The following is a 22,778-nucleotide window of genomic DNA, read 5'->3' as shown; positions in this document are numbered from 1 at the left end:
CAACCCAACAAGAAAAACAGACTTCAGAGGATAATTAGAACTGCAGAAAAATAATTGCTACCAACTTGCCTTCCATTGAGGACCTGTATACTGCACGAATCAAGAAGAGGGCCGTGAAAATATTTGCAGATCCCTCGCATCCTGGACATAAACTGTTTCAACTCCTACCCTCAAAACGACGCTATAGAGCACTGCACACCAGAACAACTAGACACAAGAACAGTTTTTTCCCGAAGGCCATCACTCTGCTAAACAAATAATTCCCTCAACACTGTCAGACTATTTACTGAATCTGCACTACTATTAATCGTTTCATAGTTCCCATCGCCAATCTCTTTCCACTTATGACTGTATGACTATAACTTGTTGCTGGCAATCCTTATGATTTATATTGATATATTGATCATCAATTGTGTTGTAAATGTTGTACCTTGATGAACGTATCTTTTCTTTTATGTACACTGAGAGCATATGCACCAAGACAAATTCCTTGTGTGTCCAATCACACTTGGCCAATAAAAAATTCTATTCTATTCTATTCTATTATTCAACAAATGACTCTGGGCAATGAACAATCATAAAACCAATTAAAAAATAAATTTCCATTATAATATAAAAGTTTAAATACACACAGCAGCTGAGGAAAATATTATAATTCATAGATGTTAAAAAAAAACAATCAGGAGAGAGCTTTTTCAAATACTTGGGGCTCAGACCTGGCCACATAACCAGGTCTTAAGGCTTTATGAAGGGCAAGCAGGGCCAAGGCCATCCTGATCTCTGGAGGAAAGGTGTTCCACACGGCAGGTGCTATGGCAGAAAAGGCATACTTCCTGGCTCCGCTAGCTGGCATTCCCAGAGCATGCCCATCCTGGTGGACTAGACTGGATGGGTAGAAACATCTGGGGAAAGATAGTCCCTCAAACAATTCAGTCATTAAAGAAAGACAACCATTATTTTTAGGTAGCTCCTTCTACTGGAAAAGAGAAAGAGAGGAAAACTACACCAGAGCCATGAAAGCCCTTCCTGAGCAAAACCATATTGACAGCATAAACTTCCAGACAGAACCACTGCTTTTTCTCCATTTTACCTGTGAGACAGCCCAACCAACCTCCCAGCAGAGAACAGCAAATGGTTTAGGCTAAAAGAACAGGAGCAGTTGCTGCATATGAACATGGCTAGTGATTGGGAAGAACATGATAGCAGTAGAGGCAGGCAGAATTTATGCACATGGTACCCACTCGTAAAAGTCAGACTTGGAGATCTTAAGGAAAGTACAATCACGATTCGCTTTGATGGTGAAAATCAGTGGCTCTCCAGTAAGCACTGCTAGCTGGCCCACCATCTCTCCAGGTTGCACCAAGAAGAGGCACACGTCTTCAGCCTTGTCAATCATACGCTGGTAAACATGCAGACAGCCCCACAGTACAAAGTGCAAGCTGACATCCTGTCAAAAAAGACCGGAATAAGCAGCCCATTCTAAGGGAATTGAGTCACCATTGAGCAGGATTAGAAATATATTTTAAAAAAAACCTTTTCGTCGCTTAAAATCTAAATTGACGGGGTTGCTAAAAAGCTGGAAATTAGTGTGTCAGGAATGCCTTCTTTCAATACTCAAGAAAGAAAAACCCCAACTCCATGGTTTGTAGAGAAAGGTACTTTTACTGAGTATGAACTGAAAGCAAACAAAGTGAAAGCAAGCCCTGAGGTAATTGGCGCGGAATACAGATATAAGAAATAAGCCTCAAACCCTCCCCCTGGTAGTCCAGTCAATCTTGTCCAATCCACGTTCCCCTTAGGTGCCATGTGGGTGCATCTTCAGATGGTTTCATCCCTTTGGTATGCTCGGGCCATTAGCTGTGTGTGTTATCAGCCCACCTTCTAACTATGAACACATTTGAAGGTAACTATTCATTTTAGTTTCTCTTCCAACCTCCATTCTCCCCCCCCCTCCCCGTTACCAAGGCAGCCGTAGCAAATTCTCTCCTTTTATAATCCACAATCAAAGTGGCCAGATTTTTATTAAAAGCTACAGCATAGGGTTCTACATTGTGGAAGGAAACCTTCAACAATCTGAAGTGTGAAGAACCCACCCAGAAGAATACACACTAAAATTCAATCCACATGAAATGCTTCTTGAGAAGTCTTTCCTTTTAGAAAACAAGTCTGTCCAACATCAGGTCCTAATTACAGGAAAAAGCTATTTTTGTTTAAGGAATTGCTCCTTTCATTCTTTTCTGATCTTCAAGGAGAGAAGGGCTACAATTATCTTTTTTTTCCTGACTAAGCTAGTTTATGATCTTGTATGCCATCTACAATACTTACTTGATCTCCTTGACGGGCAATTACTGTTCCTGCCTTGGCATGGTGCAAAAGCACCCGATTATTTAATAAGGATGAATCCTGCGGAGAGAATGGCAGTGTTATTAGGTATCTTTCCTGTTTGGAATAGGAGCTGAATCCTCCTCAATTACACCCTGTGGAGTAGAGTCAAGAGTAAAGTCAGGAAACTAAGTCTCTTCTCTATAGTTTTCCTAAAATATTATCGTTCTCTAAAAACTCCAAGGCAGAGCTGTTTCACAGCCCCTTGGTTAAAAAAAAAGCTTTTGACACTGAAGAAAGTAAGTGTCAGATCCCTATCATAAAACTGCCATTCCTGTGGGGAGGGGGCCTGGATACATTTATTAGCTTATTGCTCTCTTCCTATTTCCCATTCATCCTGTATCCTACTTTATAAACTGGTATTTTCAAAGGTGATAAACGACAATGCCATCACTCAAGCATTTAAGCAAGCCCTGCTTAATGATGAATGGTTCCAAGCTCACAAAAACACCTGCTTCCTTAAAGGTGGCTTGGCTTGGGTGGGAGGAAAACTGTATGTCCCTGCCAGCCAGAAACTTCCTCTCATGAAAGTGTGCTAGCTAGCTAGCTGGCCACTTCAGCCTCATGAAAACCTTGCACCTCATCAAACGTCAGTTCTGGTGGCCATCCCTCAAAAAAGACATAGAAAGCTATATGACTAGCTGCCCCGTCTGCGCAGCAGCAAAAAGAAGACAGGGAAAAACCCCTGAACTCTTACAGACAGTAGCTGAGCCTTCAGCACCCTGGAGAGAGATCTCTATGGGTTTTATTGTTGAGCTGCCACAAAATGGAGGAAATATTGTCATTTGGGCTGTAACGGACCTGTTTTCCAAAGAGGGCCATTTTATTCCTTGCCAAAAATCTCCACAGCCAAGGCACTTGCCAAAATGTTTTTACAACAAATCTACCAACTACATGGGCCCCCGCAAAGGATAATATCTGATTGGGGGGGTCCAATTCACTTCAAAGTTCTGGAGGGCGTTCCTCAGCCTACTGGGGACTGCCCAGGGCTTAAGCTTCTCCCACGATCCAGCCACTAATGGATCAGCAGAGAGAACCATTGGTGTTCTAGAACAATACTTAAGATGCTTTATTAACTATCAGCAAGATAACTGGACTGATCTGCCTTTTGCAGAAGTGGTGTACGATAACTCTATGCATTCCAGCACAGGCTTCACCCCATTTCAAGTGGCAACAGGTCAACATTTCATTCCAATGCTAGAACTACCAGTAGAAGAACCAACCATACCCTCCCTTAAGGAATGGATAAAAAACCTGCAAAACACATGGCTAATAGTAAAACTGGCTTTAAGTGAGGCTAGGACTGCCTTTAAAGTTCAAGCTGACAAGAAAAGGTCAGAGACAAAGTCTTTCAAAATAGGAGATAAAGTCTACTTATCCACTAAATTCCTACAGTCCCTAGAACCCTCTAAGAAATTGGGACCCAAATTCATAGAACCTTTCCCTATCACCAGAGTCATCAATCCAGTAACAGTAGTTACTACTCCCTAAAACACTTAGACAAGTCCACCCAGTGTTTCACTGCAGCTTACTGAAACCAGAAATTACCTCCCCTCTAAGGCCACAAGCAACCACCCTTCCTATCCCTGTTATGGTGGAGGGGGAACAGCATTTTGAATTAAAGAAATTCTAGACTCCCGCACACATCACAGCTGGTAGCCTGGAAGCATTTACCCTCCTCTCAGAACGAGTGGGTAGCTAAAAAACATGTCAGAGCTCCCACATTACTGAAAAAAAATCCACTTGAAATACCCTAAAAAATCCAGCTAACTCACTGTCATACTTTTCTTTCTGTTTCTTTGCAGATGGATTTCCCCTTTTTTGAATGGAGGCAGCATGCCAGATCCCTATCATGAAACTGCCATTCCTGTGGGGAGGAGGCCTGAATACATTTATTAGTTTATTGCTCTCTTCCTATTTCCCATACATCCTGTATCCCCTTAGTTTATAGCCTTTATCCTGGCACCTATGTGCCCTAAGCTTGATTTACCTTTGGGGGAATGTAAAAAGTGGGGAGGGCCATATGTTTTGTCTCAGTCCTGAAGATTCCTGCAAGTCTGCAAACAACAATCATAGATCCAAGAAAAAACAAGACAAAAGAAACAAATTCACCTGAAGGGAAAGAAAAGAAAACAAAAATCCAAAAATAAGAAAAAGATATCCAGGGAATAATATAGCTCAGCTCTAAAACTCCGGAGCTAAAAATTAAGTGACCATAGCTGAGGCTGAGTTGAAAAAAAACTGGGGAACGTCACCAGGAAGGCGGATCCTCAGAATTTTTTCAACTCAGGCCATAGGCTAGAGACTGTTATAACCCAGAATGGCACCTCCCATCTCCACACTATGGAGAAGAGATGTTTCTAACTACTTTATCCTAACTTTATTGCCTGAGGGAGACCTGCTTTCCTTTGTCCTGCAATCACTCTCTTTCAATAAAAAGTTCCTTTGAAATGCTGAAGTTTCAAGAATCTTTACTTTCTTGAATGGAGAGTTCATGCATTAGAGTATAACTCCATATCTCTGTAAAAGACCTGCACAAATACACACACTGCTTTATAACCCTACTCCCAGCATACAATAACCATCACAAAGCAGCATTCTGAAACGATTTCTGTATGTCTCGGAACAACTATTACCTCTTGACCTCCATTGTTCTTTTATGAAAAAGGGGATTAAGACTAAATAGGACTCTTGCAAACCTTATGAATATTGTAGAGTACTAAGTGCAGTAAAACTGAAGATGGTTTCAAAAGGACTCCTAGCACTTTTAGGAAAGTTTTCTTACAATGACTGGAAGAAAAATATCAAAACCAGTGAGGAGAGGACAAAAGGAGGACAGGATTGCGAATTCTCTTGTCCATAAAACTCATGAACAAAGCAGAGCACTGGCATAATCGAAGTGTTGTCTTGAAGTGCCATGAAAAATATTCTGGGCCATGATAACTGAAAAGGATTTGGAAGTAAAGGACAACTCTGTTTTGTTTTGCTCTGGCCCATAGAAAATGTTCATACAAAAAAGATGTTATGACCCTAGAAAGAGTGCAGAGAAGAACAACAAGGACGATTAAGGTACTAGAGGCTAAATCATATGATGAACAAGTGAGGGAACTAGGTATGTCTAGTCTAACAAAGAGAAGGACTGGGGTAGTATGTAGCAGTCTTCCAGTACTTGCGGGGCTGTCACAGAGAAAAAAGAGTCAACTTATTCTTCAAAGCACCAGAGAGCAAGACAAGAAGTAATGGATGGAAGATCATAAAAAGAAATCCAACCTAGAACTAATGAGAAATTTCCTGACAGTGAGAACAATTAATCAGTGGAACAACTTGCCCCTGGAAGTTGTGGGTGCTCTATCACTAGAGGTTTTGAAGCAGAGACTGGACAACGATTTGTCCTGAATGCTTCAGGATCTCCTGCTGTGGATAGACAGTTGGACTAGAAGAACTTCAAGGTCCCTTTCAACCTGATTATTCTATGTTCTAATTCCTGTTGAGAAGGGAGTAAAGATGACCCAAGCACTGAACACCACCAGCCTCTGCACTAGCTGAGAAATGAAGAGAATAGCAAGGGAGAATCCTCTCCTCCCGAGCCACTGATTATCAGAAAACTCTTCTTGTATCACTCTACCTCAATTTTCATGAGTTTGATCAGTTCCCGTTTGGCAGCCTCAAAAATGGCACTGGTCTGGCGGCCCTGGTATGGTCCAAATGGGCAATCGCCAGTTGCTGAATCATCCTCACAATAGTTGTAATGGTAGATGCCTGATGGCTGTTCCTCCACCGTCACAGACTTTTGATCGCGGGAGTCTTGGGAAGCTGACTGTTAAAAATAGAAAAGGTAGAAGGAACTCACCGAGGCCTAAAAAGCAAGAGATTGGCTACAGGAAAGATTTCACAAAGGCTAAAATATCTCCTTCCCAAAAGGCAGCCTCACTTCTATCCCTTTTAATTGTATCTAAAAACCTATAAGAAAAGGACAAATATCAAAGCTGACATGCTCCCATCCCCCTTGGCAAAAACTTACTCGAGCAAAGCCATCCAATGCAACTGTACTGTTTTCCTGAAGAGAAACTGAGATGCGGCCTCGCTCATAGGCCATATCGAAGTCAGACCGTGGGCCCTTCGGAATTCCTGAGTGAGAAAGAGACCATGGAGATAATCAACTGGGTTACCCAAGGAATCAAACAAAGAGGGAGAATGGGCCAAAAAGAGACATACCTGAAATGTCAACTGGCATGGAAATACAACGGCTCAACAGAGGAGGAACAGGGGGTTCTAATAAACCTGATTTCAAGGGATCACCTAGAAGTATACAAGGCTGTCATTCATACAGTATAAATGTGAACATTTGACTTTCCCATACCTTGGAAGGAATCCATAAGCAATACTTGCATAAGGAATGCAAAACTGTTCCGGAGGAAACCTCTGCCAGAGATGACTAAATTACATTCTATTGTTAGGGCTCAAAATATGCAGGGAAAAAGAAAAGAACAGTGAAAATACTTAGTTGGTGGCTGAGGCCAACTGAGGTTTTATACGCTGGGTTGATCTGATCTTAGTTTCTAGTAGCAGCATCTGGGGCATTGCTTCTGCAATATTATTATTAGAGGATATCACTAGACAGAAGAAATTGAAGCCATACTTCGTAAGCGAGTCTAGACAAGAAACAGAATGAAATGGATTGCACTGGAGGCTCAGAGGCCAAACTCAACTCACACCTTGAGCAAATGCCAGGTTTTGCTCTTAGGGCAGGCAACTTACCTTGATCTTTAGAGGCATCTGGTTGCCTTCCAGTACTATCCTTTGTGTCCTCAATAGAGGAAGCACTAATTATGCGTTTGCTGTGCCAGACAGGACTTGTGCGTGAGGGGTGACTCGACTGGGGAAAAAGCCGCAATGGTTGCATTTCCTGGGGATGGGAAACACACCCACATCCATTACACAAGAAGATGGGAAGCACAGAGCAGTTATCTTGCCCAAAGTACTTGTGCTGGGAAATCCACCCTCTACGATTAATCAGCAGTGAGGGAAGTGAATTCTTCACATACTCAAAGACTACTGTCAGTGCCCACGTGAAGAGGGCCAGGTTTAATTTAGTCAGAGGTCATGACTTACATGACTGAAAAGCTCATTTGTCAGGCCCAGATAGTTGTGCAAGGCCAAGAAGGTGACTCTTTGAAGACGAACCATTATGATCTGTAATTGGAAACAGCAAAATGGCAGGTTAATAGACAGTTACCCAACATGTGTCTGCGTATGTCAGGTGCAAAACCTGAAGGTCCAATTAAACTGATTTATTGCTACTCATGCCTATGCACAGGAATCTTTAGATAAGAATCAACAAAATTCAAGGGAGGTTGGACTTAGCTTGTTGGTGGCTAGATAGGGATTCTAGGCTCTTTTAATTCTGCAAACATTGCAGTAGTTCACTGCAGTATGTAGGGTAGGGTAAAAGAAAGGCTCTTGTTTGTCTTTTGCTTTCCACAGAATTGCCTCCTGATCACCCATGGGCTCACTGTGGCAATTTCTCCATAACTATCAAAAAGTAGCTGACTTAACTCTCCATATGAAAGACCCTCTCTACCACCCTCAAAAGACAGGATTCTTGGTTCAGCCCACCAGCTGTCCTTTATTGCAACTTGTCCAGCTCTACAATATTCTGTTGGAGATGCAACAGTCATCTTTTAATGCAGTATTCTAAATTTAATGATGCCACAAAGCTGTATTTAGGGATATGTATGACAACATATCCTAGGTGTTTGTTTCAGAAGTGCAAATCAAGTAGAAACATTGTAGAGAAGATATGAAAGATTATGTTTGCAATGATGCAAATTTGCTTGATTGTGTGCTTAATTGTTTCCTGCTTCTGCTGACATCCAAAAGCTTACACAGACCAAACCCAGCAGAAAAACACAAAAAGGAAATGCATAAAAGGAGAAAGAACAGTGGCAGAGCATGCTAGAAATTCACCTGAACCACCCGAACCAAGCTCTCAGGATACTTCTCAAAGACCGCTGAGAAGGCTTCCACCGGCAACTGCAGCACAGTGGAGTCTTCAGCTACCCGTGCAGACACTGTCCGATATGGCCGTTGGTGACCCTGTTGGACACCCGCCCCCCCGGAGAGATTTAAGTGCTATAACTGTAGTTCTTTTTGATCCACTAGTTACATGTACAGCATGTAAAAGGAGAGCCATGTTAGTCTATGGTAGCAAAAACTCACAAGAAATCCAGAAGCCCCTTTTCCAACTAACAAATCTTATTAAATGAGTTGTATCTTATATTCATGATGTTTGGCTCACTTCATCAAATGCATGTAGTGGCTTGATAGAATTAAAAAAAACAGACTGATAAAAGTAGTTGTAGCTGTTTCACATGCAACCCATGACTCTATAACCAACCTATTATCCTCTCTCTTTCCCCTTACCTCATCCCAATTTAAATCTGCTTTAAAATGTACTCTTATTGTATCAGAAGAGGAGTTGCAGCTCACAAAAGCTTATGCTTTAAATAACATTTGTTAGTCAGAAGAGGGATTACTAGGCTCCTCAGATTATTTACTTTTTATTAGTTTTATTTACTTTTTATTAGTTTTATGGAGTGATTTGACCAATACTTGGAGGATTCAGCAGCAAATCAAGCTTTATCTTGTGTGTTTGAGGACAGTAGAAACAGAGGATTGGGTCAAGAGGCCTCCTACTAATAGTAGGAGAGGCTAAGTGTATATGACCAGAGGAAATAGGTGTTGTAGTTATAGAAGGAAAAACATTCACCAGGTTCACGTTTTAAAGTCTGATTGTCACATTGCAAAACAATATGCACATGAATTAAAGCTCTCTGAAAATTTGTGAAACAGCTGACAAATTAAGTATATGTGTATTAGGGGAAAGTACACATACACAAAACACATTATGCAATAGAAAAAAATCTTCCTATATTTACAAAGGGAATACACATATGTGTTTTTGTATGGACTTTAAAACAACATTTAAGAAGGCAGAAGTAGAACAAAATTAACAATGTAAAAAAGAAAGAAAGAAAATGGGATCAACAGCTTAAGCAGTTATGAGAATAGTGGTTCTAAATAGACAGTACTTACTGTGATGACATCCAGGATGCTGAGAAGACTGTGCACACTGTCCCCTGGGAACACCTCCTTCACAAGAGTCTCTTTCCCATCCTGAATTACATACACACATAAACAGCTGTGAGAAACTAGCCATGGTTCTTTCCCTTGTCTGGCTTTTAAATAAAGGCTTTTGAGTAAATGCAGGGGGACATGACAGGAGCCTCTCCGATGACTGCATTGCTTTTGACAATTGGGATGTCCCTGGACAAATCAGCAAATCCTTTCACTCCAGAAGCACCCTTTGGTTAGTTTTGGTTAGTTTTATATAGGTGATTCTGACACAAATACAGACAAATAAATGGAAACGAATGGGAGAAGTCATCTTGTAAGCAACATTCATTTCAGCAGCTCTCACTGGAAACAACACTAGGCCAGACTGGCCTTGTGGCTGGCATAGCAGATCACTGTGTATTGCAGCCCTTCCAAGATTTGCCCCTCTCATCCTCCTACCTGTTCAGATAGAAACAGCTCCAATTTTCCATCCTGGACCACATAAATGCTGGTATCAGGCTGACCTGGGCGAAAGACATATTCGCCTTGCTGGCATTGTTGAAAGGTCATGTGTTTACACAATTCCAGGAATAAGGGTTTCTCAAAGTGGCCTAGCACCCTATAGGGAAATACCAGGGCACAATTACAACAATAATCTTACCATAGTAAACACTGAACTTTACCAACCACACAATCCCAATTTGCTTCTTGGGGACAGTGGACAAGGTTCTTTAGACTGGGCACAAAACCCAGAAGAATAACCACAATAAGGGAGGTGCATGTAACCATGCACCATTAAAACAGGGGTAGTCTCTTTTTAAGTGTTGTATTTTAATGGAAGCAGTGTTGGAGACCATTTGAGAGAAAGATAGTACATAAAGCTTTGAAGAAACATTACTGCATCCTTCCTTCCTTCCTCACATGTATGTAGCCTTCCTATCATATCTTATTTAACACTTTTTAGTGCCAATAACTATGATAAAAGGCCAAACTGGGCAAACTCAATCATGGAACTAATTCCCAAACCAATCATTCTCAAGTTTGAGTTGTACTTGAGATTCCTAGTGGTGGCACATTTATATGTCTCCTCTTTCTTGCCTTTTCTTCTTTTTTCTCTTATGCCAAGAAAACTAATTCTAGAAAATATGATTAATTTACTTTGGAATTAAATATTAATGAAACTTAGCTTCAAACCTAATCTTGAAAACCTGCCAGTGAGAGCTCAAAAGCCACATGGGCTTAAGAGTTGCACATTTTATCTGACTTATTGAGGGCCACCTTCTAAAAGTAGGTGACATTGGGACTCTGGGAAAGGAAGTGGAAGTTTTAAGGATGAAATGGGCGCCTCATGTAGGTTCTGTTCATTTATTCTAGAGCAAACCTGATTGCAACTGTCATCTAGCAAAGAAAAACTCCTGGCCATTTGTTTTTGCAAAGAGTACACTTTACTGAAGCTCTGCTCACCCCCTTGTAAATGTCCCAATCAGGTGCTTGTATATTGTTTATGAAACAGGTACCTGGTACCTGTTTTGGTACTCTGCATATCAATAGTTGACCTTGGCTGGCTGAAGCTTCTGACAAAGCTCAGCTGGGCTTCCATGCCCCACTTCTTCTTTCCCTCTCCCCTCCCCATTCATTGCTAATGTCAGGCTGTCAGCTCAAGAAGCTTGGATATGACACCTGATCCTAGACAAGAGGATCAATTATTCTCCAAGGAAGGAGTCAGAAGATACCTACAATTCTTTTTAATATGTCAAGAGTTCTTCACTCAGTGCTCCTCATCCATGCATTTTTTTGGCCATGCATTTTTTAGAACTACAAAATAGTAACTTAAAAAAAACCCATCAAGTCCTCGGGATCTCCAAGCAATAGGAGAAATAACATGAAAATGATGATGAGTGAATAACAGCAACCTACTTTGAGATCCTAAAGTGGAGAATCTTTGTGGTGAGTTATTTTATGGAAAGGGCTAATTTAGCAATACCAGTTTGGGCAACATGGGAAATTGTGTTTTTCTAATTGACCCTTTCTCAAGATACTCTAAAGAAATGTTAGATTACAAAGAATAGAGTTATAGCACATCTGGAAGAATCAAACCAGATTGTTTTGCACAGTGCCAGCTACTGCCAAGGCACTCCAGTTTCCAATAACTTCTATGCAAGCCTCAACCTCAGCTAGTATGAGACTCCTACCTATACATACCGCACATTCTTTAACATGTAGAGTACTTCAGAGGGGAGATGAGAGTTGGCCACATCAAACTCTGTAAGATCAGCCTCCAGAACAGATGGGGGTGGTTCCTTCAGCTGAAGGGTTGGCAGCTCCTTCTTGATACGCAGGATTCTGAGCACAGGAAGAAAAACCTAAGATTTCTTCAGACAGTCAATTAGCCAGTTCCCTCTTGCAAGAGAAGAGAGATGGTTCTACCAGGAGAGACCACAATAGCAATAGCACTTAGACTTATATACTGCTTCACAGTGCTTTACAGCCTCTCTAAGCTATTTACAGAGTCAGGATATTGCCCCCAACAATTTGGCTCCTCATTTTATTGACCTCGGAAGGATAGAAGGCTAAGTCAACCTTAAGCCTGATGGGATTCAAAATGCCAAATTGCAGTCAGTAAGCAGAAGTAGCCTGCAGTTCTGAACTCTAACAACTGTGCCACTGTGGCTCATGAGCCATTACTCCCTCCATCCCTCTCCCAAGCAACCAAAATAATGTTACAAGGATCTTCTTTCCATGTTGGCCTGAGCTCTATGACACTGTATCAGTTTTTCAGCAGGAGGCCTAAGTTTACAAATAGCACATCTTATATTACTAGCATGAAGGTGGCATCCAGCTACCACAAAGAACTTGAGCAATTTCCCTACTGCACTTCCGCATTCCTAGTCTCCCTTAGCTACCACTCTTTTTTTATTTCCCTAACACTCATTTTTGCCCCTCATTGTTGCATTTCTTCCTAACTGGCAGAACAAAAAGTGATTCGGAGGAATATCTAGGAACAGCCTACCCTGACCATATACATTTATTTGTATATTTGTATTAAGTTGGAAAAGTGAAAAATAGTTTCCTTTGAAATATTAATAAGAAGACACAGGAATAATTGTTTATTTTCTTAACTGGGAATCTGGCATAGTTTTGAAACACTGGGAGCCATATGAGTATCATAAAATCTTCCTATAGTACATATTATTTCAGGAGGCTGGTTCTCTTGGAAGTGCGCCAGCATTTCTTAGAAGATTTAAGGATATTAGATCCTGCATCTGTCCTAGATTGACTCAATTCCAATGTTCCCCTTCTGGGCAAAACCTGAACATCATGGTTCTAGATCTCCAAAATTCCATCAGCTTGTTGGGAGACACCCCTTCATTCAGTCAAACACTCTCCTCTTTCTGGTTTGTCTGCTCACTTTTTGGCAATATTTAGCATCTTGAGCTTCTTTTTCATGCGTGGCCGTGAAGCAGACATGGAAGTGTCTACGAGGGAGGATGTAGATTGAGAAACCTGCCCAAAAAAAATTGATTGTTTAACGAAGAGATGATTTTTCCTGCAAATCTTGTTATGTCTATTGATACTAGTCAATAAATTGTAGGATCATCTTTCAAGAACTGTCCAAATATGGGTTCATCTTCAAGAATAGTTTCCTGAGAAATAATAATAATAATAATAATAATAATAATAATAATAATAATAATAATAATAATAATAATTATTATTATTATTATTATTATTATTATTAATTGAATTTTTATACCGTCCTTCTCAGGGCGGTGTACAGCCGGAGATAAAACACAAAATATGTACAATTAAAACAAATTAAAACATATCAAAATTACAAAAACGGCTAATAATTAAAATTAAATTTAAAATATTTAAGAATATTGATAAAACCCCAATTTAAAATCAAACTATTATGCCAGTCCCGCTTGAATAAATAAGTATGTTTTTAGCTCACGACGGAAGGTCCGAAGATCAGGCACTTGACGTAGGCCAGGGGGGAGTTCATTCCAGAGCGTCGATGCTCCCACAGAGAAGGCCCTACCCCTGGGGGCCGCCAGCCGACACTGTTTGGTGGACGGCACCCTGAGGAGACCCTCTCTATGAGAGCGTACGGGTCAGTGGGAGGCATAGGGTAACAGCAGGCGGTCTCGTAAGTACCCGGGTCCTAAGCCATGGAGCGCTTTAAAGGTAGTAACCAAAATCTTGAAGCGCACCCGAAAGACCACAGGAAGCCAGTGCAGACTACGGAGCAGTGGTGTTACATGGGAGCCACGAGCAGCTCCCATTACTACTCGCGCAGCCGCATTCTGGACTAACTGCAGCCTCCGGGTACACCTCAAAGGCAGCCCCATGTAGAGAGCTTTGCAGTAATCCAACCGAGACGTAACCAGAGCGTGAGTGACTGTGCATAAGGCATCCCGGTCAAGGAAGGGACGCAACTGGCGGACCAAGCGAACTTGGTAAAAGGCCCTCCTGGAGACGGCCGCCAGATGTTCATCCAGGAGGACGCCCAAGTTGCGAACCACCTCCTTTGGGGCCACTAACTTGCCCCCAAGCAAGGCGGTACCGGGGTGCCGGCATCCACAGCCACTCCGTCTTGGAGGGACTGAGCTTGAATCTGTTTCTCCCCATCCAGACCCGTACAGCTTCCAGGCACCGGGACAGCACTTCGACCGCTTCGTTGGGGTGGTCCGGGGTGGAAAAGTACAACTGAGTATCATCAGCGTACAGATGATAACTCACCCCGAAACCACTGATGACCTCACCCAGCGGCTTCATATAGATGTTGAACAGGGTAGGCGAGAGAATCGACCCCTGAGGCACCCCACAAGTGAGGCGCCTCGCGGACGACCTCTGCCCCCCTGTCAACACCGTCTGCGACCGGTCAGAGAGATAGGAGGAGAACCACCGATAAACGGTGCCTCCCACTCCCAATCCCTCCAACCGGCGCAGCAAGATACCATGGTCGATGGTATCAAAAGCCGCTGAGAGATCTAATAGGACCAAGGCAGAGGAACAACCCCTGTCCCTGGCCCTCCAGAGGTCATCCACCAACGCGACCAAAGCCGTCTCCGTGCTGTAACCGGGTCGGAAGCCGGACTGGAACGGGTCTAGATAGACAGCTTCCTCCAGGTGCCGGGGGAGCTGCCACGCAACCACACTCTCTACAACCTTCGCCACAAAGCGAAGGTTGGAGACTGGACGGTAATTTCCCAAAATAGCTGGGTCCAGGGAAGGCTTCTTCAGGAGAGGTCTCACCACCGCCTCTTTCAAGGCGCGGGAAAACCCTTCAACCAAAGAAGCATTTATAATCCCACTGGAGCCAGCCTCGTGTCACTTCCTGAGCAGCCAGCACTAGCCAGGAAGGACACGGGTCCAGTAAACATGTAGTTGCATGCAACCTCGAGAGCCACAGAATCAAACTCATCCCAAATAACCTCAACAAGACGTGTCTCCGCCATCTCGGTTGGATCATCGCAATCTTGGTCCAAGCTATCCCGAAGCTGAACGATTTTATCGTATAGATAACCGTTAAACTCCTCAGCCCGTCCCTGTAGGGGGTCATCCCGTCCCTCCTGATGAAGGAGGGAACGGGTCACCCGAAACAGGGCGGCCGGGCGGTTATCTGCCGATGCAATGAGGGTGGAAACGTAAGAACGTTTCGCCTCCCTCATTGCCACTAGCTAGGTCTTAGTAAAAGACCTCACTAGTGTCCGATCAGCCTCGGAACGGCTGGACCTCCAGGTACTCTCTAGGCGTCTTCTCCGGCGTTTCATCTCTCTTAGCTCCTCGGAAAACCAGGGAGCCAATTGAGATCTACGCCTGGTCAGAGGCCGCAAAGGCACGACATGGTCCAAAGCCCCAGCCACGGCCTGTTCCCAAGCCGCAACCAGTTCTTCAGTCGTGCCGTGGGCAAGATCCTCAGGGAACGGCCCAAGCTCCGTCAGGAACCTCTCCGGAACTATTAGAACTATTCTTCGTTTTTGAAGGTAATTTAGTAGCTATAAGACAAGCACCAATGGTGAAAAGATGGTCCTTGTCCAGGATTAAAAAAAGGATATTTTTTCTAAACAAATAAAAGAATAATGCAATGCTGTGAAATTCAAATTCCAAGGAGCCTGATATATAAAATATGCTCCACAGAGACTGCATCATGCAGTGTGCCCTTCAAAGCAGTTGGGCATAGCATTTACACGCTCATTTTTGGTACCCTGATTTTTTATTACCTTACGCATAATCTTCCGTCCATAAAACAAAACTTTATCCCGCTTGCGAAATCGATATTTTGGTTGCTCTGGAGCCTGAACCTCTGTAGGGAAGTAAAAAAAGATACTAGGAATCCAGCAGGATAGGACCAAATTAAACCAAATAAAAAGATATCCCGTGAGACATGGCTTCTCTTCACCATCAAAAGAGAACTTACTTTGAAGATGAAATCGGTGGATCAATATCAGTACCAAAACAGAAAGAAGCAATACCGAAAGCCCAGCTCCTATCACAACACCCAAAACCTGTGGAGAAAAATTAGTGTTCAATTGATATGAAGTCTATGGTTATCAGAAATGTTCCAGACAACAGCTTTATTAGAGGTGCCTCCATCATTCTTTGTGAAGACCAGATGAAGAGACTACTATTCTACTCATAGCAGATTCCAACCTTTTGAAGCCATCAGGATTTGAATTTATACTTTACTGATCAAAAGATTACAACGAGGATTTTTGACACAGACTAATTAAAATGGAGCACGAAGCAAATTGCTTCTAGTCATGGAACAATTTGGAGGCTGCATTCAAAAAGAATTCAATTGCTCGACATATATAGTGGTCCCAAAGATACAATATTTCCAATCCAGGATAAATTTAGTTGTATCTAATTCCTGCACAGGAGCAGAAATAAGCTCAGAATCTGTGTTTGAAAATCAGTGCACAGCTAATTGCAATTGCTTTATAAAGTCTTGGTAAGACCACACCTAGAATACTGCATCCAGTTTTGGTCACCACATTATAATATGTTAAAACTTTCGAAAGAGTTCAAAGAAGAGCAGCAAAGATGATTGGGGCATGGAGGCTAAAACATATTAAGAAAAGTTGCAGAAATTGCGTATGTCTAGTGAAATAAAAAGAAGGACTAGGGGTGACATAATAGCAGTGTTCCAATATTTGAGGGGCTGTCACAAAAAAGAGGGGGTCAGCCTATTTTCCAAAGCACCAGAAGGCAAGACAAGAAAAAATGGATGCAATCTAACTATCTAGAAGGGGTGTCAAGGCCTGCGGGCTGGATTTGTGGGGTGTTTAAATCTGGCCCGCAGGGCTGGCCCGGAAATATCAAAGGATACCCCCCGCTGCCCATTTTTGGCCTCCCTGGCCTCCTGCAGCACTCTGCTGGCTAAAAACGGGCCATGGAGAGGTCCTGTGTGGCCAGTTTTCAGACAGCAGAGTGCTGCTGGAGGCCGTGAAGGTCAAAAGCAGGTCGCATGGGGGACTCACGGGGCCTCCGTGTGGCCCATTTTTGGCTGGTAGAGTGCTGCAGGAAGACTGGGTTATAATTATGTGGCCTTGATAAGTGCCTGATCTGGATAGAAAACAAGCAACATCCTATGTTAATACAGTTGAACGCCAGATTTTCTATCGACAGCCATTTCTATTTACTATCCCAGAAATTCACCTCTGCTGTTAGAACTTGTATTATCATGTTATTTATGCTATTGTGTTTTTATTATTAGTTGAATAATAAAAATACAATAGTATAAATAGCTTTTCTGCCTGGAAAAGCAGTTTAGTATTAAACAATGAGGTATAAATTTAGAAATAAAAATTTTTAGTGGAATATGAAGAATAAGTAATAAATGTTTGCCAGTAATATCTGGTAGAAGAGATAGGAAAATGGTTCTAGTAAAGAACTGTGGAAAGAAAAAAGAGAAGGGAAAAAATGCATCTTGAGCCTGTGTCAAACGCCCATCCTGGCCATGCCCACCATGATCACACCCACTCATGGCCACACACACATACCCTGGCCCTCCAAGATCAAACACAACTCTGATGCGCCCCTCAATGAAATCTAGTTCGATACCCCTGATCTAGAATTTCCTAATGAGAACAATTAACCAGTAGAATGAAATTGTGGGTGCTTCATCACTGGAGGCTTTTAAGAGACTGGACAGCCATTTGTCTGAAAGGTATATAGTCTCCTGCTTGCGCAGGGTGTTCTTGTTTCCCTAGGATAGACTATTCTCCTTCTCTAATATTTATTTTACTGAGTATCTGTGCATTTGGTTTTTGTTGCCTATCTGTGGGACCTTACTTTTCTCATCATGGAATTGCATTTTGTTGGATAGGTCCCAGTGTTCAAGTTGTCAAGGTCCTCCTGAATCATGAATCTATCATCTGAAGTGTTAGCTATTCCCCCCAGCTTAGTTATCACCTGCATATTTGATGAATCTCCCCTCTATCCCCTTATCTAGATTATTTACGAAGAGGATCTAAGACAGAACCTTGAAGTACTGCACTGCATGCTTCTCTCCATGTAGATGTAGTTTCACTGAGGACTATCCATTAAGTGCAGTTGGTCAGCCAGTAGCAAATCCATCTGGTGGTGGTACTGTCTATCCCACATTGTTCTATCTTACCAAGAAGTAGGTTGAGGTCAATTTTGTCAAATGTCTTATTGAAGTCTAACTAAACTATGTCCACAGCATTTCCCTTAATCACTAATTTAGTCACTTTTTCAAAGGAGGCAATTTGTTTTTGACAGAGCCATGCCAGCTTCTATTAACTGCCTTGTTTGTTTGTTTGTTTATTTGTTTGTTCGTAGGTGCTCACAAATGTGCTGCTTGACTATTTTTCCAGGATCTTCCTAGGCATTGATGTCAAGCTGATTTATCTATAATTTCCTGGATCCACTCCCCCCACCCCCTTTTTTTGTAGATTAGAATTTCTTGCCTTTGAGATCATTGCTTTCAAAATCCACATGTCCTGGAGAAACAAAAGAGTAACCCACATCAAGTAGAAGCTCATGCCCATCATTCCATTGTGCTGGCTTTAAAACCCAACACAGGGAAATGATTTTATTATATAGCCCATGTCAACCCAGCTGCTTTGGTTTGTTTGTTTCCCTCAGTCTTGGCACTGGCAGAAAATCATGCCATCTTCAATTCTGCTTCCTTCCATCCACACAGCATAGCCAGGCATCTTAAGGGCTGTGATTGGTGGCTCCCTGAGCTGAAATTCACATGCTGGATATGAAAAGCTTGCATTTTTGTATTCATCATTACCGTTTGGAAAAGGAAGTTATTATATTCCATAGATGGCAGCAACCATTGCATGCTGAACTGAGCTTGGGCCACTGAAAGCTTTCTCCCCCACCTCCCCCTCACCATGCTGGTCTGGAGCTGATCCTCCACAAAGAGCTTGAAGTTGGAAAGCATAACTGTCACAACCATTGCATCCTGCAGTGGAGAGAAGGGAGCAGGCCTTGAGGGAGGGAGCAGGGCCACAGCTTTCAGAAACAAAGAATGGCAAAAGAAGAAGCAAAACAGATTAGCATGCTTCATAGCTGTAGTATAGCAGCTGTTGTATAGCAGTGTAGTTAATATCAAGGTGACTTTCTTCATCCTAGGTTTTTCTGATGTACTGGACTACAGACACCATCATTCCAAACTGCGTAGCCCTTGGACATGTGGTTGCCAATTATTGTAATTATTTGAAGGGCACAGGGATGGAGATGAACAGGATGTACTAGATACTGTGTTCCATTCATGCACTAAACATTTCATTGACAAGAACCGTATTGCATTAAGTGTCAATGCAATACAAAGAGGCAAGCCAACAAGCTGATTTTTGGAAACATAAGCATGCATACTCATGCTTAAAAGCAAAGTGGTATCTACATGGCACAAAAAAAGATGCACAATGGACAGGTAAGCAAGCACTATTTACTAAGCAGGGAATGATGAAAGGCACATATACAGTACTATTGGGTTCTCCACTTGAGAAAGTCTGCTGAGCAAAAGGAAGAAAGAAAGACAGGAAGAGCAGGAGAAAGTAGATGAGCAACTATCCATTAGTGAAAAGCATGGTGGTTATACCTCTTCCTCCTCCTGTGGCTCCGATTCACTTTGCCCCATGATGGCTATCATGGGCTATCTTCCAAGTCTAATCCATGAAGGACCCTGCAGTCAAGAGAAAAATGCAAATAGCTCCAGGATTATATATACTTACTTCCAGTGATGTTCAGGCAGTCTCTGAGAACTGGATAAGATTGAATTGAAGAAAAAAAGGTTTGTCTATAAATAAAAATACTGGCTCTGAGTTTGCTACAGTTGTTAAATATGGACTATCTCTAAGGATTTTTTAATGCTCTAATATGCTGTGAAAAGAGCCACAGAAATAGATTTCAGAAACAGATTTGAAATATTTGTCAATATAAATGATTAACTTCAGAAAATAGATAAGAGGGAAAACAGTAAATATATGGAAATAAATCTGAGAAAAATATAAGAAAATTTGTATTAATTAATCCAAAGCTCCCATGAAGGCAATGAATCTGAATGATTCAAACATAAAAGTCAGATGAATCTGTAGTTACAATTAATGTCAGACCTTCCCCAGTCCAATCTCTTAGGAAAGAAAGATCCTCCACTCCCATTTGGTTGAAGTGATAGGTTTTTTTACTAAAAGATGTTGGTTTCAGTAGAGTCAGGCTCTAAATTTCCCATGCTCAAAAGATACAGAAAGTTTCCCCACATCCCACCCCTCCCCGCATGACCAGTCTGCTATCAGCTAATAAGAATCTGCCTAGGTGTTTTAAGAACACTGAGATGTTCACATTCTTTCTCAGGGTGCACGATCCTGGGTGCTGGCACAAACTGGTTCCAAGCTCTCTTGCTCTTCTGTCATTCCCCCCTCCCAATTTCACATCACATACTCACGCATGTTGATTGCCATTTCCCCCCCTGCCATGCCCCCCTCCTCCCTCCTAGACTTTGATGGCAGGATGCCATTGCTCAACGGATGTCTGCAGGTGACAACTATAATGAATATGTCCACCTGCCCTCCCGAAGCACCACCATGGCAAACAAAACAAGCCCATTGCTCCGCGCTTCTTCCTGCAGCCAAACGCGCCCAGCCATGCGTGCCCTTTCCTCAAATGGGCTGTGCATGGGATGCTTGGAGAACGAGCGAACGAGCGAGCTCTCCAACCTCTGTTTTTGTGTGTGTGTGTGTGTGTGTGAGGGAGGGAGGGAAAGAGTGATCTGAAGCCGAGCCACCCAAACTTCTGGCAGAGGTGGGGGCGGCTTCCTAACAGCCCTGAATCAGCCAGCTCCACCTGACCTATTCCCTGAGTCTCGCCATTCTCCTCGCCCCCCCCCCCCAAATCAGCGGCATTTCTTCTCTGCTTCTCTCTGGATGCTGGTGCGGGCACCATGGATGCATAGCTTGTTGGGGCTGAGCAGGGAAGCCGCGGCTTGAGTGGAGTGGGGGGGGGGGCGAGAACAGTGAGACTCAGGGAATAGGTCAGGTGGAGCTGGCTGCTCCGGGACTGCTCAGAAGCCGCCCCACCTCTGCCAGAAGTTTGGGTGGCTCAGCTTCAGATTGTTCTCTCCCTCCCTCACACACATGCACGCACATACAAAAATGATTTTGTGATTTCACGCCTGGGTTGAACCCACCAGTGGCTGTCCCCGCCCCTCGCCCTCCATTCCCAGTCACTCCTCGCCTGGCAAGGGAAGGGGGGGAATGGAGATTTGCTCCATATTCCAGAGTGGGAGCTGATCTCACGACTGTTTCTTCCGGCTCCTGCACCTCGGTCTCTCGGGGAGACGCTTGACTTCCTCTCAGCGCCAAGACACTGGCTGGTCCATGAGATGACAGAGAGAAAGAGAATGAGAGAGAGAGAGAATGAGAGAGAGAGAGAATGAGAAAGGGTGGGGGAGAGAAAGGGGGAGAGGAGAGAGAGAGAAAGAGAAAGGGGAGAAAAAGAGGGAGAGAGAGAATGAGAGAAAGAGACTGAAAGAATGAGAGAGAGAGAGAATGAAGGAGAGAAAAAGAGAGAGAGAGAAAGAGACAGAGAGGGAATCAGAGAATGAGAGAGAATGAGTGGGAGAGAGAGAGGGGGGGCGAGAGAGAAAGAGTGGGAGAAAGAGAGAGGGGAGAGAGAGGGAGAGAGGGAGAGAGAGAGGAGGGAGAATGTCTGAAGGACCCCATCCCGTCACTGGGAGTCCAGGCACTTCAGCAAGTGGCGCACTAGATTTGTATTATTGATCTGCGGGATTTAAAATTAGGAACTTGGTGGTCCCTGAGGTCCAAAAGGTTGGCGACCCCTGTTCTAGTCCAAACCTCTGCTCAAGCAGGAAACCCTAGACTATTTCAGACATATGGATGTGCAATCTCTTCTTAAAAACCTCCAGTGTTGGATCACCCACAACTTTTAGAGGCAAGTTGTTCCAATTATTCTAACTGCCAGGAAATTTCTCCTTAGTTCTAGGTTGGTTCTTTCCTTGATTAGTTTCCAATCCATTACTTCTTCTTGTCCTGCCTTCAGGTACTTTGGACAATAGGTTGACCCCCCCTCCTCTTCTTTGTGGCAGCCCCTGAAATATTGGAACACTGCTATCATATCAACCCTAGTCCTTTGCACAACTCTATTATCCATAATACTTCTCTTTAAAAAGGAAATTCTACTCTCAAAACAGGTTTACAATAAGCTTAATACCATGTGTTGCTTTTAAATAAGCTAACATGTTTCCTATTGATCTAGCAATGGAAGGCTGCAGGTGGACTCAAGGTTAGTCCTTAATGTTGAATGTCCAGATAAAGCATTTCTGCCCTAAATGGTAAACAGTGAAAGTTCTCTTCTGTAACTGTCAGATCTGTGTATCTGCCATTCTTCAGAGGAAGGGGTGGGGAGGTTTGGTTTTTGATACATTTAGTTTCTCTTTTCTTCCTAAGTATCCTAGGCATCCTATTTCTTGCCTTGTCTTTTTGTATTTTATTTATTTATTTATTTATTTATTTATTTATTTATTTATTTATTTATTTATTTGAATTTTTATACCGCCCTATCTCCCAAAGGACTCAGGGCGGTGTACAGCCAAATAAAAACATAGAAAAATACAAGTAAAAACAACAATTAAAAAAACTTATTAAATAGGCCCAAATTAAAACATCGCTAAAATAATATAAAACCCCATTAAAACTAAATTTAAAACTAAAACCCTAGGCTAGCCCTGCGCAAATAAATAGATGTGTCTTAAGCTCGCGGCTGAAGGTTCGGAGGTCAGG

General features: G+C 42.7%; 1 protein-coding gene across 7 annotated transcripts in view; it reads right to left on the bottom strand.

Annotated features, from left to right (window-relative positions):
• Positions 1-22,778, bottom strand: part of PNPLA6 (patatin like phospholipase domain containing 6) — a 110,239-nt gene that overhangs the window by 74,318 nt on the left and 13,143 nt on the right. For 4 of the 7 annotated variants that reach the window (XM_058168316.1, XM_058168320.1, XM_058168319.1 and 1 more), the window contains exons 2-17: positions 19,583-19,666; positions 18,872-18,943; positions 15,923-16,010; positions 15,726-15,808; positions 12,908-13,002; positions 11,701-11,841; positions 9,958-10,117; positions 9,478-9,558; positions 8,350-8,478; positions 7,495-7,575; positions 7,141-7,288; positions 6,598-6,681; positions 6,404-6,510; positions 6,008-6,199; positions 2,326-2,403; positions 1,242-1,447 (exon numbers count right to left, since the gene is read on the bottom strand). In XM_058168316.1, the coding sequence (XP_058024299.1) occupies positions 1,242-1,447; positions 2,326-2,403; positions 6,008-6,199; positions 6,404-6,510; positions 6,598-6,681; positions 7,141-7,288; positions 7,495-7,575; positions 8,350-8,478; positions 9,478-9,558; positions 9,958-10,117; positions 11,701-11,841; positions 12,908-13,002; positions 15,726-15,808; positions 15,923-16,010; positions 18,872-18,943; positions 19,583-19,633 (1,796 nt within the window). In that variant the 5' untranslated portion in view covers positions 19,634-19,666. Of the gene's footprint in view, positions 1-1,241; positions 1,448-2,325; positions 2,404-6,007; positions 6,200-6,403; positions 6,511-6,597; positions 6,682-7,140; positions 7,289-7,494; positions 7,576-8,349; positions 8,479-9,477; positions 9,559-9,957; positions 10,118-11,700; positions 11,842-12,907; positions 13,003-15,725; positions 15,809-15,922; positions 16,011-18,871; positions 18,944-19,582; positions 19,667-19,715; positions 19,746-22,778 lie in introns of all 7 variants that reach the window. The other 3 variants (XM_058168317.1, XM_058168318.1, XM_058168322.1) reach the window with 2 other exon arrangements.

This window comes from Ahaetulla prasina, chromosome 2 (assembly GCF_028640845.1).
Source record: "Ahaetulla prasina isolate Xishuangbanna chromosome 2, ASM2864084v1, whole genome shotgun sequence".
NCBI lineage: Eukaryota > Metazoa > Chordata > Lepidosauria > Squamata > Colubridae > Ahaetulla > Ahaetulla prasina.
Note: the sequence above shows the minus strand (reverse complement) of the source record. Positions and strands in the feature narration are given on the sequence as shown.